We start from the raw sequence: 15,391 nt of genomic DNA, 5'->3' as shown, positions 1-15,391 counted from the left end.
CGCTCATCCCTAATGACTACTTTTTTTGGTTGTTTGTTTCAGTTTTACATAATAAAGCATTTTTGGAAAAAAAAATTTTTTTAGTGTCTCCATATTCTAAAAGGCATAGTTTTTTTTTTTCTTTTGGACGACTGTCTTATGTAGGGGCTTATTTTTTTCAGTATGAGATGACGGTTTGATTAGTATTATTTTAGGGTGCATATGACTTTTTTATCGCTTGGTATTACACTTTTTGTGATATAAGGTGACAAAAAACGGCTTTTTTGACACAGTTTTGATTTTTATGTTTTTACGGTGTTCACCTGAGGGGTTAGGTCATGTGATAATTTTATACAGCAGGTTGTTACAGATGCGGCAATACATAATATGTCTACTTTTCTTTATTTAAGTTTTACACAATAAATGCATTTTTTCAAAAAAAAAAATCATGCTTTAGTGTCTCAGTGCCATAGCTTTTTTATTTTTGGGATTGTCTTAGGTAGGTTCTCATTTTTGCGGGATGAGGTGACGATTTGTTTGGTACTATTTTGGGGTGCGTTTGACTTTTTGATCGCTTCGTATTACACTTTTTGTGATGTAAGGTGACAAAAAATGGCTTTATTGACACCCGTTTTTATATTATTTATTTTACGGTGTTCACCTGAGGGGTTAGGTCATGTGATATTTTAATAGACCTGGTTGTTACGAACACGGTGATACCTAATATGTCTACTTTTTGAAAAGATTTTCACTTTCAACACAATAAAAACATTTTTGAAACAAAAAAATTATGTTTTAGTGTATCCATATTCTGAGAGCCATAGTTTTTTGTATTTTTTGGGCGATTGTCTTAGGTAGGATCTCATTTTTTGCGGGATGAGATGACGGTTTGATTGGTACTATTTAGCCTGTGTACAGTGGCCTTTAGGCAGGGTTCATACAAAGTTGTAGTGTGTCACGTGGCCAATTATTGGGTCACACGTTGCCACAGTTTTTCAAAGCAATTGTCAGTCATGTGGTTTTCAGAGGTAAAGCATATTAAAAACGTGTGTTTTATAAGTAAAAAAAAAAAACATGGACAAAAATCTTCTCTTGGGATGCCCATGAACTATCATGACACCCTCCGTCAACAGTGCACCGACAGGATAAGGCTGCAGTAAATGGTTATATTCTGGGAAATTGAGCTCACATAGCTCATTTTTGGAAAAGGAGTTCTGCTGCAGATATTGTTTTAAAAAACAGCTGGAATTCTAGAAAATTTTGTCTGTCACCTTGAATCTGGTATATGGGTTCCCATGAATATGTCATCTATTAGAAGCTCTGTATTCCACTGTCTAATAAATAGTGTAAGGCCAATTGCTGCCAGGGTGCTAAACAGAATAAGGCCTATTGCACACGACCGTAGGTGTCCCGTTGCCGTATTGCAGACTGCATATGCGGATCCGCAATACACGGGCACCGTTCCGTGTGCATTCAGCATCACAGATGCGGACCTATTGACTTGAATGGGTCCGCAAATCCAGAGATGCGGAATGGTGCGGAAACGGAAGCACAGAACGGAACCCTACAGAAGCACTACAGAGTGCTTCCATGGGGTTTTGTTCCGTACCGCAAAAAGATAGAACATGTCCTATCTTTTTGCAGAACAGCCGGATCGCGGACCCATTCTCTTTAATCCGCTGCTGCCCTAGGGTCAGTGTTTCTGTATTGCGGCCAGCAATTTGCGGCCCGCAGCACGGCCACGGGGTGCACACGTTCGTGTGCAGGAGGCCTAAGGCTAGGTTCACATTATCATTTAGTTTTCCATTCTTCTGATCCGTCAGTAGAACAGAAAATGTAAGAAATGAAAAAAAAAAAAGATCTTTATTTGGAACATCTACTTTGCTTACTTTGCATCCGTTTTAGTTATTTCGACTTTTCCCCCGTCAAAAATAACGAATCTCAGACAGAAATGACTAAAATGGATGCAAAATAAGCACAATGGATGCTCAAAAAAATGGATGCGTTTTTGTTTTTATTTCCCTTTTTCTGACGGATCAGAAGAATTGAAAAATAAACGGTGATGTGAACCTACCCTAAGCCAGGCTGCCCCAACTCATGTGAACATCATGCATCAAGGTAAAAAGGCTGGCTCCATTAATAATCCATACATCATGCAAACCTATCAGAACTATATAAGAAATTCTTACTTTGACAAGCAATATATCAAAGAAGAGGTGACAAAAGACAAGTCGGTGTAGTCATCTTAATATTTTATTGTACATAAGCATTGTGGTTTCATGGAAAATTCGCTATAATAATATCACAATTGGGCTTCATTCAGTTTTTAACCAATATTACAGCAGAAGAACCCATCTGAGGGCAAAATTATATCAAAATGTAGGTGACAGCCCACGGGCCTCATGTATGAAAATCGAGACAAGCCTCCTTTCTGCTCATTGACTCCAACCCTCAGGGTAGAAAATAAAAACTGAACCCAGGCTGGTTAGTGTGAACAACAAGGACACTTTTTCTTGGAGACATTTTAATACACAAGGCCCAATGTGGCTAATATTGAAAGGTATCGGCACATGACTATAGATTCTGTTTTCAAAATGTCTGCCTGTAGTGTGGGCAGGTAACAGGATCTTGTATAGATACTTGCTATGTATCTATACAAGATCTTTAAACATATAGGGGGAGATTCATCAAACTGGTGTAAAGTAGAACTAGCCTAGTTTTCCATAGCAACCAATCAGATTTCATCTTTCCTTTTCCATAGGAGCTGCGAAAAATAAAAGGTGGAATCTGATTGGTTTCTATGGGCAACTAAGCCAGTTCTACTTTACACCAGTTTGATAAATGACCCCATAGTTTTATATAGACAAAATGGGCTCAAAAGTTGACTTTATACATGCAACACACACTTTAGGCTTGGTTAATCAAAAAGAGATCCCAGGTTGCCCATAGCGACCAATTACATCACATGTTTCATTTCCAAGTGCAGTTTACTAAATGAAAGCTGAACTCTAACTGGTTAAAATGGGTAACCATGACACTGAGGCTCAGCAGAGCACAGACAAAGGACACGGATGTTGCCTATGACAACCAATTTTAATATATCCATTTATTGCTCCTAAATTCATATCTAGGATTTTTTTTTAAATAAAACTTTATTTGTCAGCCATTTTGGTAACAGAACCAATAAGTACGAGAGTCATGTTAAAGGTATTGTCCACTAGCAGAAGGCATGTTGTATTATCTTGGACCACCACTTCCACGTTGCGACACAGTTGTGTTGGTGACATTATGAGGGGAACTGTCTGTCTGCCTCAGTTCGATAGCTCAGCCGTCTCCTTCTCCGGCCGTCTGGTTCAGCGATGGAGATGGGGATCGGCTTAGCTAATGGGCCGAGGCGGACAGACGGATTCCTTCATCACATCTACCTGTGTCAGGACCAACGAAGAAGTGGAACTGGAGATCAGGTCTGAAATTGGAGGATCCGTATAGTAGTAAATATAATGATTTCACAGGTCATAAATGCTCAAACATATTATCTGCTGCTGGACAACCCCTTTAATGATCAATACCTTATTAAAGGGGTTTTATGGGAGTTCAATATTGATGAGTTCAGGATAGGTCATCCATATCTAATCGGTGGGGGTCCGACTTCCAGAACCCCTGCCAATCAACAAGCCGCAAATCTCTGGTGAGTACAGTGGCCTCTTCCTAGGCCAGTGATGTCACATTCATCTGTCATGTGCCCTATGTACAGCTCAGTCCCATTCACATAAACGGGCCTGAAAGGCAATACTAAGCTCAGCCACTATACAATGTGCGGCGCTATAGCAGTACCGGGAGGCAGACCCCCACTGATCGGATACTAATTATCTATCCTGAGGATAGGCTATCAATACTGAACTCCTGGAAAACCCCTTTAAGTCTTTTCCTGCCTCACAAATATTAGCAGAAACAACCGTCAATGTCGTACAAACATGGAAAATACTTGAAAAAGCTTGAGCCTCAGGTATGAAAACTGTATGATTAGATAAAAGAGAGTATGAAGTATTCTTGTTGCCTATAGCAACCTGTCCATACAGAACTGTGGTTGCTGTGGGCAACAGACACTTTTTCTTTTTTTTCTATAGGTTAGTTTTACAAGGCCTCGAGTATATTTTATTGATAAAAAAATGTCATGACTATGTAATAACCAAATACCAACGCTCTCCTCAGACACACCTAACGTTCATTACCTATAAAACACGAATCAATAAAGAATTTAAAAAGTGCAAACATTAAATGAGGATCGGTAAGCGACTCAATGGATACAATCGGAATAGTGAATGATTCTGCATTAATAAATTAGGCTTTACCACAGAGCTCTGTTAACATTCATCAAGAAGCAAGTTAAAAGTAAAGCACAAAATGATTATTAGTCGAAAATTTCCTGGCAATTCAGACGTGATAGCAGAGACGTTAGCAGAGTACAACGAGACAAAAGCTGCACAACTGATTCATAAAATGCAAAAATGGGGCTGTAGATAACTATAAATCATGTATTTTAGTGTTAATGTGCTATATTTATATAGTCAACCTCAATAGAAAGCAGCCTGCTGCAGCTCACCTTGGCTGTGTGCAAATTAAAGGGGCTACAAAAAAAAAAGGGTCTGCTTTACCTTTTTTTCTTTTTTTACGTAAAGGGGTTAAATGTTGTTATCTTAATATATGGTAATTCAGCATGAAATTACAAAAATGCTCCGGTTGTGAGATATGTATTCCCTTTACTTCATTATAATGACGCCTCCTTGGTGTTTAATCTGTATTGTATTGTGCACATGAACATGCTGAGGTGGTCGCACGTGCTCAGTTCCATCCTTGCCACCAGCTGTATCTACTGTTAGAAGATGCAATATTTGCAGGGAGAGAGATGCAGCTGAAAGGACATGCCCCCTCATCTGTGATAGGGACAGTTGCAGCAGAATGGACACCCCCTGATTAATGACACGCCCAATAAAGAGAACCTTGCAGAGCAATTGGACAGCGAATGAGGAGATCTCTGGATTCATGTGAGGTAGAGGGCCGGCTCTAGCTTTGTTTGAAAGAGATTTAAATGTATCTAGTCAAAAATATCAAGGTACGAAATCCAAAATGACTAAAGAACGAACGTGGTTGGATATGTAATTTTGCAATTACAGTCCAGTTGGGAGGTAAATTCCACAAATATTAGGGAAGTGAATAAATAACAACTGCAGGATACAATTCCCATAATCCAGAATGAAGTGTGACAGATGAACAAATATTCTAAATTGGTGAAGAAAAAGTTCAGTATATAAAACTTGATGGCAGGTCTAGCAGAAGCTCCTTGAAAGCCCAAACTTAAAATTTATAAAAGGTTTCACTAGGTTATTTTCCCCAAAAAATGACAGCCAGATTTTACATGTAAAAATACAACAGGAAACTCACAGCATTTTTTGTAAAGGCATTTTTTTTCCAAACTTCTCTATAAGAAAAAAAAAAAGTCCATAAAATGCTGAAAACGTGGATGAATTTCATGGTGCTTTTTACAAGCCCGCCCCCCCCCCCCCCCTAAAAAAAATATATATATATATGTGGAAGGTGGAAGCACCATAGCTATTACATTTTGGTTTGGGGAGTGGCTACTTCTGGAGAGTCTTCCGAGCCTCACGCACACGGAAAAAAAAAAAAAATATATATATAAATAAAAAATTTAAATCACATATCACAGAGTAGGTGACAATCTCTTTTCAACAAACCTAGAGCCAGCCCTGTACCTCACACTGATAAAGAGATCTCCCCATTATGTGCTTCAATTGTTCTGCTAGATTTATTTCAAACTGGCAGCTCGGGGGCGTGCACTTTCTCAGGGGACGTGTCCTTTCTGCTGCACCTGGTGGCAGTATTAGGATGGAACTGAGCAAGTGCTTCCATCTCAGTGAGCAGGACAGAGAAATTAGAAAAAGAGTAAACAGCAGGTGGCGCCATACAGATAGATTTTAGTAAATAACTCAGTAGCTATACTACATTTTTAATTACATGCAATCACAAAAGTATTCAAATTCAGGGGCTGGTTTGAAAAATGTTGAATATTTTTCACAGGATAGCCCCTTTAATAACAATACTTGCTGTTCTTACAACACCCTAATATTTCTACGAATTGCACCTCCAAACCAGGGTTTCGTTGGTCATGTCCATTGGATAATCAGGACTATACTGCAATGTTAAAATCAAAAGGCTTGGCATACATGGAAAAGATGGATCATAATATAAGGAGGGGGGGGGGCTGTTTTTGTAAGATTTAGATTCCTTGTCAGAAGTGACCTCTGCTGAGTCCCATGTGGTAGCGCACTTTGTAATATCTGATGACCAGAAGCCACAATTGCTGCAGAAGGCTGCATATATTAAAATGACAAATCCTCAGAATCTCAGCATACTGGAAGAATGCCTAGGCATTACCGAGTACGACTGCAGATTTGGATGTAGTCATCATGAGATCATTTTTGGAAGTCACACTCATAATGTCTTCTCAAAATGGACCAAATAGGGGTGAGTAAAAAAAAAAGGTAACATACCTAGTGCCCCAAGAACACTTTATGAACCAGAGTCAGCCTTTGTTTCACGTCATGTTACGTTAATTAGCTTAAACTATCACCGAGTCACAAACCAGAAACACTGCTCCATTTTCTCTTTTAAACTGAGTCTCCTACTGAATCCAAATCATCCGATGACAGGTGACGATACAGGTCCTGTAAGATGAAGTGGATTATAGATTTGTTCACCCGTTATTCCTCGCATTATTGTTCATATTTATTCTGTCACAAGCAACTATAGCGCTGACATTTCACAGAGCAGAACATAACAGATTCCAAAAACGGATATAATAACAGCCTAAAAAAAATCCTACATTAACACTGTATAAAAATACAAAGAGCAATAAAAACAATACATAAAACACAGTAACAGTTCAAGAACACTGCAACAAAGTAGCAGGAAATGCAAAGCACTTCATAGCAGGAGAGACATTTTAGCGTTCCTTTTCCTTTCTTGACAACAGTTTACAGGATAGAGCAAATTGCAGCAGATGCTAACGGCGGAAAGATTTTCTGAGAAAACATTTACAGAAGTTGAAAGTTGCTAATCTTAAAGAAGCAACAGAAAGTAAAAAAAAAAAATTGTGTATAAGCAACAAAAGAAGCGCCATTATTATGTTGGTAAGAAGCACGCAGTACAGTTCTGCCAAAATGCGTTGTGAGATTCAGTGGTTACAATTTACAAGGAATGATGTAAGGCTACTTTCACATCTGCGCTTTTCCTTTCCGCTATTGAGATCCGTCATAGGGTCTCAATACCGGAGGAAAACGCTTCAGTGTTGTCCCCATTCATTGTCAATGGGACAAAACTGAACGGAACTGAGTGCACCAGAATGCATTCCGTTCCATTTGGTTGCGTCCCCATCGCGGACAGTCTGGCATGGGAAGCGGAGCAAGACGGATCTGGCATGAAACACAATGTAAGTCAATGATGCCGGATCCATTTTCTAGGACACAAAAGAATGTGTCCCCCATTGACTTACAATGGTTTTAGTAACGGATCCGTCATGGCTATTTTAGAGATAATACAACCGGATCTGTTCAGAATGGATGCAGACGGCTGTATTATCATGACGGATCCAGCAAAAACGCAGATGTGAAAGTAGCCTATGTCGGTCAGTCTAATGAATGTTTACCGTGGATATAACGGATATGTCACTGGATGAAAAAAATGACTGGCATTGCCAGTGCACTAGCAGCCATAGCAGTCTGTGATCCAAAGCAATTACTCTGCTAGGGATTCATGCAAACAGCTATGATATAGTAGTGATTTATCGATGGATCCATATCATACCATAATCTGGTATGCACTGTGTCAGAATCGCTGACAAAAGAATTGCTGCACGTGCTATTGTGTACAATATTACAAACATTTTTCCATGAAAAAGGCACCATATGGCAGCAGTCCATTTTTATAGACATTAATAAAATGTGATACAGAATTGGGGTAAACAACTTGACAAATTAACGTTTTCATTTTGGTTACCATGACTCCATCAATAATATCTATCTATATTATGCCTCTAAACCTTTAAAGGGCATCTGTCAGCAGATTTGTCCCTATGACACTGGTTGACCTGTTACATGTGCACTTGGCAGCTGAAGACATCTGTGTTGGTCCCATGTTCATATGTGCCTGCGTTGCTACAAAACATTATATTGTAATATATGCAAATGAGACTCTAGGAGCAATGGGGGCGTTACCATTACACCTAGAGGCTCTGCTCTCCCTGCAACTGCCGCACCCTCTGCACTATGACTGACAGGGCCAAGTGTGATGCTGTTTACACTGCCTGGCCCTGTAGATCAATGTGGAGAGGGCACAGCATTTGCAGAGCCTCTAGGTGTAATGGCAACTCCCTCTTTGCTCCTAGGTGCTCATTTGCATACATTAAAACACAATTTTTCTCAGCAATGCGGACACATATGAACATGGGACCAACACAGATGCCTTTAGCTGCCAAGTGCACATGTAACAGGTCAGCCAGTTTCATAGGTCCAAAACTGCTGACAGATGCCCTTTTAAAGTGGTTATGTCCATTGGTTAGATCACAGCCCAACTGTGGGTTGTAACAGACCTTCCCCTGAGCAACACCTATAGACTGCTGTCATGATGTCCTCTGTGGGTTGTCTGAATTTGTACAGTACCTTATAACCATTAAGCATATGCCTCTACCAGGAGCTGAAACCATTAACAGTTTGTGTGTACATTTTGCAAATGCCAAAAATTGCAGTCCATTTTAACTGTTAAGCTTGTGCCGCATCAGAGATAATGTTTGCCGTTCTATAACCAGCCTGAGTGTCTGTGTCCATTACTGCTCCATTCTTAGTGAGGCAGCCTAACTCTCCCTGCAGGACATCCCATGTCTACAGCTCATATACAGACTTATGTTTCCACAAGGAAACGCACTACAAATAAATCCTGTGCCATTCAACCCTGCAGTCATACTCCCTTCCATATGTCCCTACCTTATTGATAACATATATTTAGTAGGTCAGCAAAGGGTAGGGGACATTTGGACGAGGGTAGGACTGCAGGATCAAACTACAGAGAGCTTCCCAATCCCAATATTTCAGCCCCCCCAGTTTCACTCAGGAGTGCGTGTCCCCCCAATCATAAACACCTTTTTATAAGAAACACCCCCCTTTCATAGGGTTCATAGGAATGTAAGGAGCCTTGCATAGTAGATAAAGAATATTTACTGTGATTGGTTGCTACTGCCAAAGATAAAGGGGGATATTTATCAAAATCTGAATGGTTGCTATGGGAAACTGTAACACCCCACAGTGGTGTTTCCCCTACTGCACCTTGCTACTATCTCTAATGGGCTAATATAATGTCATCTTATGTATGTCTTTCCAGGTCCTCCACAATGTGCATTCATAATCATAAGTAACTGTTTATTACATGTAATGTGCCTGGTTCACCAGCAGGTGGCAGCGTAAAATGCAGAGCTATCCTTAGAGAGAATGGAACTTACCATTCCATTCTCTTGCTACCAGAAGGAGGTGGGGCAGTTCTGGTTTGTTCTGGTTGAGACTCCATGTTGGAGCTGCCAGGATTCTAACCTACTTTTTGGCTGAACATAAGTCCGACTACAAGAGTGAAGTGCAGCATAAAGAGGAAACAAAGACACCAAGTCAGCTTGTCAGTACAGCAGAGTGAGAGAAAGATATAGCAGAGTTGAGTTTGCCTGCCAGTTTAATGCTAAAGCCTTCTGGAACCAAGACAAAGCCTGAAACTGTTTGGAGAAATGTTTGTTCAAGTAAAGCTGCCATTGAACTCCTTTAAATCCCCCAATTATTCCCCCTATTTGTTGCTTCGGAGCCAAGGCCTGGGGTCCAGCGGTATCCAGGTAGGAGCACCGTGACACACTTAAAGAGACATTTTAGGCTGCAACATACCACTTGGCATTTCCTACACCTGGGACGCGATATAGAGGGCCCTGGGGTGCGGCCGCCTGTTGTACAACTCAGCCAGTTTTCCTTTCCTCCAGTCTTGATAAATCTCCCCCATAGTTTTTCTGAACCCTACTATTTACATGCTGGAAGCTAGAAATATTTTGTCCCAATTAATATGCAGATGCTATGAGTGCTGGATACGTAAAGTTCGGGCATAATCACAGAAGCAATTAATTCATCTAAAAACTTTTCAAGTGTGTTTGTGTATAATTGCTGCCGTTCATTAATGAAAGCATGCTTCTGCTAGAGGCCAAAATAAGTGCTGAATATTCCCATCTGGCTAACCGGTGCCGACATATACATCTGTCGTTACAACAGCCCGACATCAAAGGAGTTACTTCAAATCTGGATTTCAACATGTCAAAACAAATGGGCTAGCAAAGCCGGCTTTCCATCAAGAGCAGGAAAAATAAACCTTACATAGAGAAAGAAAAAAAAAAAAGATCCTGTAAATTGGGGCAAATATTTTAATAGAAGGAAGAGATTTTCTGTAACAGTACCCGTTGCCAGGCAACCGCGCAAAGGCATGAGATCAGTTACATGGACTTTTCTGTACATTTATTTTTAAAGAATAGTCAGTTAATGATGGATAAGGCTGCAGCAGATGTAGTCGCCATGCTAAGTGAATGATTAACACGGGGCCCATTCACTTCAGTATTACACAATAAATAAACATAGTCTAATATCCTATTTGCACGCATGTAGTAAATGTATCGTAAATTCAACTTAGAAGATCTTTCATGTTTCATCATGCATATTATCTAATGTCATCCATGCATTCCAGGGCTTCAACACTAGGGGGCACATTTATTAAGACTGGCGTTTTAGACGCTGATCTTAATAAACACCCATATCTGGGGGAGGATCTGCCGGACTTATGAACAGACGCCGGCCTCTCCATAACTTCGGCACATCCAACGCCAGTTCTAAATGTAAGACAGCTTCCGAGCTGTCTTACATTTATTTATTTTTGATTTATTTCTTTTATGCTCTTATATAGCGCTACTATATTCTGCAGCGCTTTACAGACATTAGCATCAAGCTGTCCCCAATGGGGCTCACAATCTAAGGTCCCTATCAGTATATCTCTGGAGTGTGGGAGGAAACCGGTGTACCAGGAGGAAACCCACGCAAACACGGGGAGAACATACAAACTCCATCCATGTTGTCCTTTAGACCATTTTCTACGCCTAAACCAGGCGTAGAAAATGGCGCCCACAATCGGTACAACTAACCATTGCGCCAACATCTGCACCTGCACGCCTAGTTTAGGAGTATTTCAGCTGAGTTAATGACCCCCTAAGATGGTTAAAACAGCCATAACGAGAGCTGCACAATAGTGATGCGTTACCTAAGGTAAAAAGTTACATAGATTTAGGTGTCTTCCTTAGTATGGGCAAGGCTTTACACATTTCTGGTTAAACATCCATTAGCTACAGGAAAGATACAGTAGCTGTCGACCAAACGAATGTGTCATTAGAAAATGACCGTTTTATGTTTTTAAGGTTAACACATTTTGAATGAATTTTTGCTAATGTTATTTTTAATTTTTCACATCACTATATAATTAAAATCCTGCGTTATTTGCACTGGCCACTAAGCCTAGTAATAGATGCCACTTTCTTCTCTTTACAGCTCACTTTTCAGCAGTCATCTCATTATCATTACAGGTAGGATTACAATGACACACATATATATATATATAGAGAACACTGGATCCACCATTCACAATAGAACAGCTTATCTACTCCCTCCTGACTTCTACACAGGGCACAGAGCATGCCTAGAAAACACTCCTATAAAAGTTAATGAGGTCCTCTCCAGACCATTGTGTCTATGGTCCATGGTGGCTGCTGTAAACAACAGTTTAGGCAAGATGGCTTCCCCATAATTAGGTTCAGGAAACAGAATAAAAAGATATAAAATCAGCAAATAAAAACAGATTAGAAAAAATATCTATATATGTGTCACCATCTGGTTTTAACGGGCAGAAAGAAAACAAATTTAGGTAACACATTCCTTTTAACTCCCCCATACATATACATGTTTGGCTTGGCCGGGCAAGTAAGCATCTAGAGTGGTGAGAAAGATGTTTGTAGACACCTCTGATAGCAGCTTATCTCCCGAGGAAGAACAGGATTGGACCTTTGAAATACAGCTGGAAGCCCGTAGGAAACCTTAGATGGACAAATGTCTGATATTAGTGCCTTCAGGTGACATTTATCTAATGTGTACAGCCATCCTAAGTGGCTCCAATGGGGTCCGTGATCCCATCCCTTCTGCTTTTGGGTGATGACCATCTGTGCAGGAATGCCCTAGCCATAGGAAATGAGGTGGAGATTTGTCCTAAAGAAAATAGAAAGGGGAGTGGAGGAGGAACCAAACATCTGGCCCTTCTCACTTGGGTAGCAAAACCAGGAGCTGTAGGCCTGTTTCATACTTGCCTTGTTATTTTCCGGTATTGAGATCTGGCAGAGGATCTCAATACCGGAAAAAAAACGTTTCCGTTTAGTCCTTATGCATTCTGAATGGAAAGAGATCTGATCAGGATGCATCAGGATTTCTTCCGTTCCGGCAGCATTCAGTTTTGTGATCAGATACAAAACCGCTGCAAGCTCCGGTTTTGTGTCCGATCATAAAAACGGGAAAAAAACTGATCCGGCACTGAAAACAATGTAAGTCAATGGTGACAGATCAGTTTTTTATGGAGCCTAAAAAAACGGATCAGTCATCCATTGACTTTCAATGTATTTAATGACGGATCTGTTTTTTTCCGTTTTGATTTTACACAACCACATCCTAACGGAATGGATGCATCCTAATGTGCAGAATCAAAAAGTATCCGTTATTGAGATTCTTTGCCGAATCTGAATACCGGAATTAACACCACACGTATTAAAGTAGCCTTAATGGGGTACCAATTTAGATCTTTGCTGTGATATCCTCTCTCTTCTTCATACTCTACGTTCCATAACATAACAACGCATAGCATATGGACAGTACAGTAAGTGCTTAAAATGCTCCCTAGCTACGTTATATTAGGTAATGTAGGGCATGTTGGAAATGTTCGGAATAATGTGGTTGAGCACATTCAGATTTGGCCCCTATGGAATGGCACTTGGCTACTTTGCATATGTACAATATGTGCATTTTTACCATCTGTTCTATGTTTCATTTGTGCTGTTTAGTCATGCACTTATTTTTACTGGAAGATCCTGAGCTCGTATAATATGTGGATATGCTTTTCCCTATAGAGACAGAATATGGGTCTACTCTATTAATTCGTGTTACAAGCTTCGGTATCTGGAAAAAGAACTTGATTAATTTGGAATGTCGGTCTCCAACATGTATGTCATGATACCTGGAAACAAAGCCCCTGTGTCCAATATCCCTGGTGGACCAGTGGTCGCTTACCATTCCAGGACAAAGTATGCAATAGTATTATTTAGTCCAAACAAAAAAGATACAAAGAGTTGGGTCCCCACAACTGTTTTGGGGAGTCCTCATGGCATTGTGACAGCATCCTAAATTGTTGACTAGGGTCTCTCCCTAATGTAAAACCCTCATGGTAAAATGATGAATATATCTCACCAGATGAGGGTGCGCAGTGTCATGCCACCTGCTGAGCTGCTCGAGGAGGACCAAATACAATGATAAAGGGGTTAAAAATAAAAAACTGGTTTCTGGGGTCCTGTCATCTAATAGTTAAAAAGGTCTGGTAAAAGGAGAATGTGCAACACATTTCAGAAAGTCAATCTACTTCCTCAGGAAGTCTGACTCTCCAAAAAGCGGAGAGATAAGTGAATCAAATCCAAATTTTTGAAATTTGACCAGAATTTTTCAGAACATTTAGATTTTAAGGGACCTGATTTTTTTGTGATTTGAATTGAGAGAGATAGAGAGAGCTTTTTCCAGGTAATTAGGGAACTTTTGATTAGGAATGAATTTATTCAGACCCAAATCGAATCAGCTGGCAAATTTTACACATTATTCTTTTAATACACCTTTTTAGCTATTACTGTATATGGAAGTGCTCCAGAAACTAGTTTTTTTTTAACTTTTATTTTTAACTATTTTATCAGTCTAATAAATATTGATATGCATTCAGCTCCAGAGTATATCACAAGCGTTTACATCTATTGGATAATCTAAATCTTATCAGAATTTCTTATTTTTTTCTGGGCTTGCCAAGCTAACCTATCCCGAATAATTATCAGTGGCTACACAGGGTACCAGGCTGTGCATTTAGAAAACAACAACAGGCAGTTGGAGACAACTAGATAACCAATGACTATGGGAAATATCACAGTCACAGCACAGCATGAGAACATTCCAAGTACCTCCAAACATTTTGTGTGTGCCCCCTGGGGTATAAACATGTCAGGTTGAGAATTTAAACTTTATAATATGTTATCAGCTATTTCTTTCCCCTTTCTAAAATGACTGACTCTAGTGACACCAGGTGTCCAACTTAAAGGGGTTGTGTCACTTCAGCAAATAGCATTTATCATATAAAGAAATTCAATGTATTGAGATCATCTATATTGCTTCCTTTGCTGGCTGGATTAATTTTTCCATCACATTATACACTGCTCGTTGCAATCCAGTAGCGGCAGCCATGCTTGCACAGTATAGGAAAACCATTGGCCTACACCCACTCCAATGGACCCATCTACACCCGGCGCATCTACACCCGGCGCAGGCGCATTGAGGATGGAGCGGCCGAGCGAGCGGCCGCCTCTCAGTGCGCCTGCGCCGATTGAAGACAGGTACGGCCGTGGCGCAGGCGCCAGATTTTGAATGCAAACAGACAGGGCCAGCAGAGAACGATTCCGTTCCCTGGCCCTGTCAATCACAATGCGGAGGGGGCGTCTTTAGGATCGGAGGATGCAGCTGCTACCAGCAAGTAGCCGCCCTACTTGCTGGTAGCAAGGTAATGCAAGGTAATTTGCATATTTTAAAAGCATGTTTTAAACAAAATCTACTGGACCAAAATTATTAATTAGATTATGTAGGCATAAATCGCAGCGTAGGGATTATAAGTAAGCAAAAAAAAAAAAAAAAGGTTTAGTGGGATGACAGAAGCCCTTTAAGCAAAAGACAGTTTCTATCTGTCCAAGTGCTTATTCTCCTCTATACAGGTCAGTACTTCTGTATAAGATCATCAATAGCCCTGGGGTTGCTTCTAAGTTAGTGTAAGAATTTTAGGAAGCAGATTCTCTTCTATTTTCTGTGTGCAGTGGAATAAAGCTAGTCCCAACAAATGTGGGAGAATTGCAAACTAAAGATATAGCATACAGAAGAGAAAACTGCTAAAATGCCAGATACAAGTGATATAATTAGAGATGAGAGAATCGACTTCG

General features: G+C 40.2%; 1 protein-coding gene across 3 annotated transcripts in view; it reads right to left on the bottom strand.

Annotated features, from left to right (window-relative positions):
• The window catches only part of DCLK1 (doublecortin like kinase 1), a 354,970-nt gene that overhangs the window by 100,855 nt on the left and 238,724 nt on the right, over positions 1-15,391 (bottom strand). The window contains exon 7 of one of the 3 annotated variants that reach the window (XM_044286572.1): positions 5,965-6,722. The exons of the other annotated variants lie outside the window; for them this stretch is intronic. Within the exon in view, the coding sequence (XP_044142507.1) occupies positions 6,666-6,722 (57 nt within the window). The 3' untranslated portion in view covers positions 5,965-6,665. Of the gene's footprint in view, positions 1-5,964; positions 6,723-15,391 lie in introns of those variants that run through there. 3 annotated transcript variants of the gene reach the window in all.

This window comes from Bufo gargarizans, chromosome 3 (assembly GCF_014858855.1).
Source record: "Bufo gargarizans isolate SCDJY-AF-19 chromosome 3, ASM1485885v1, whole genome shotgun sequence".
In the NCBI taxonomy this organism is placed as follows: domain Eukaryota; kingdom Metazoa; phylum Chordata; class Amphibia; order Anura; family Bufonidae; genus Bufo; species Bufo gargarizans.
This window is presented reverse-complemented; position numbering and strand designations above follow the sequence as displayed.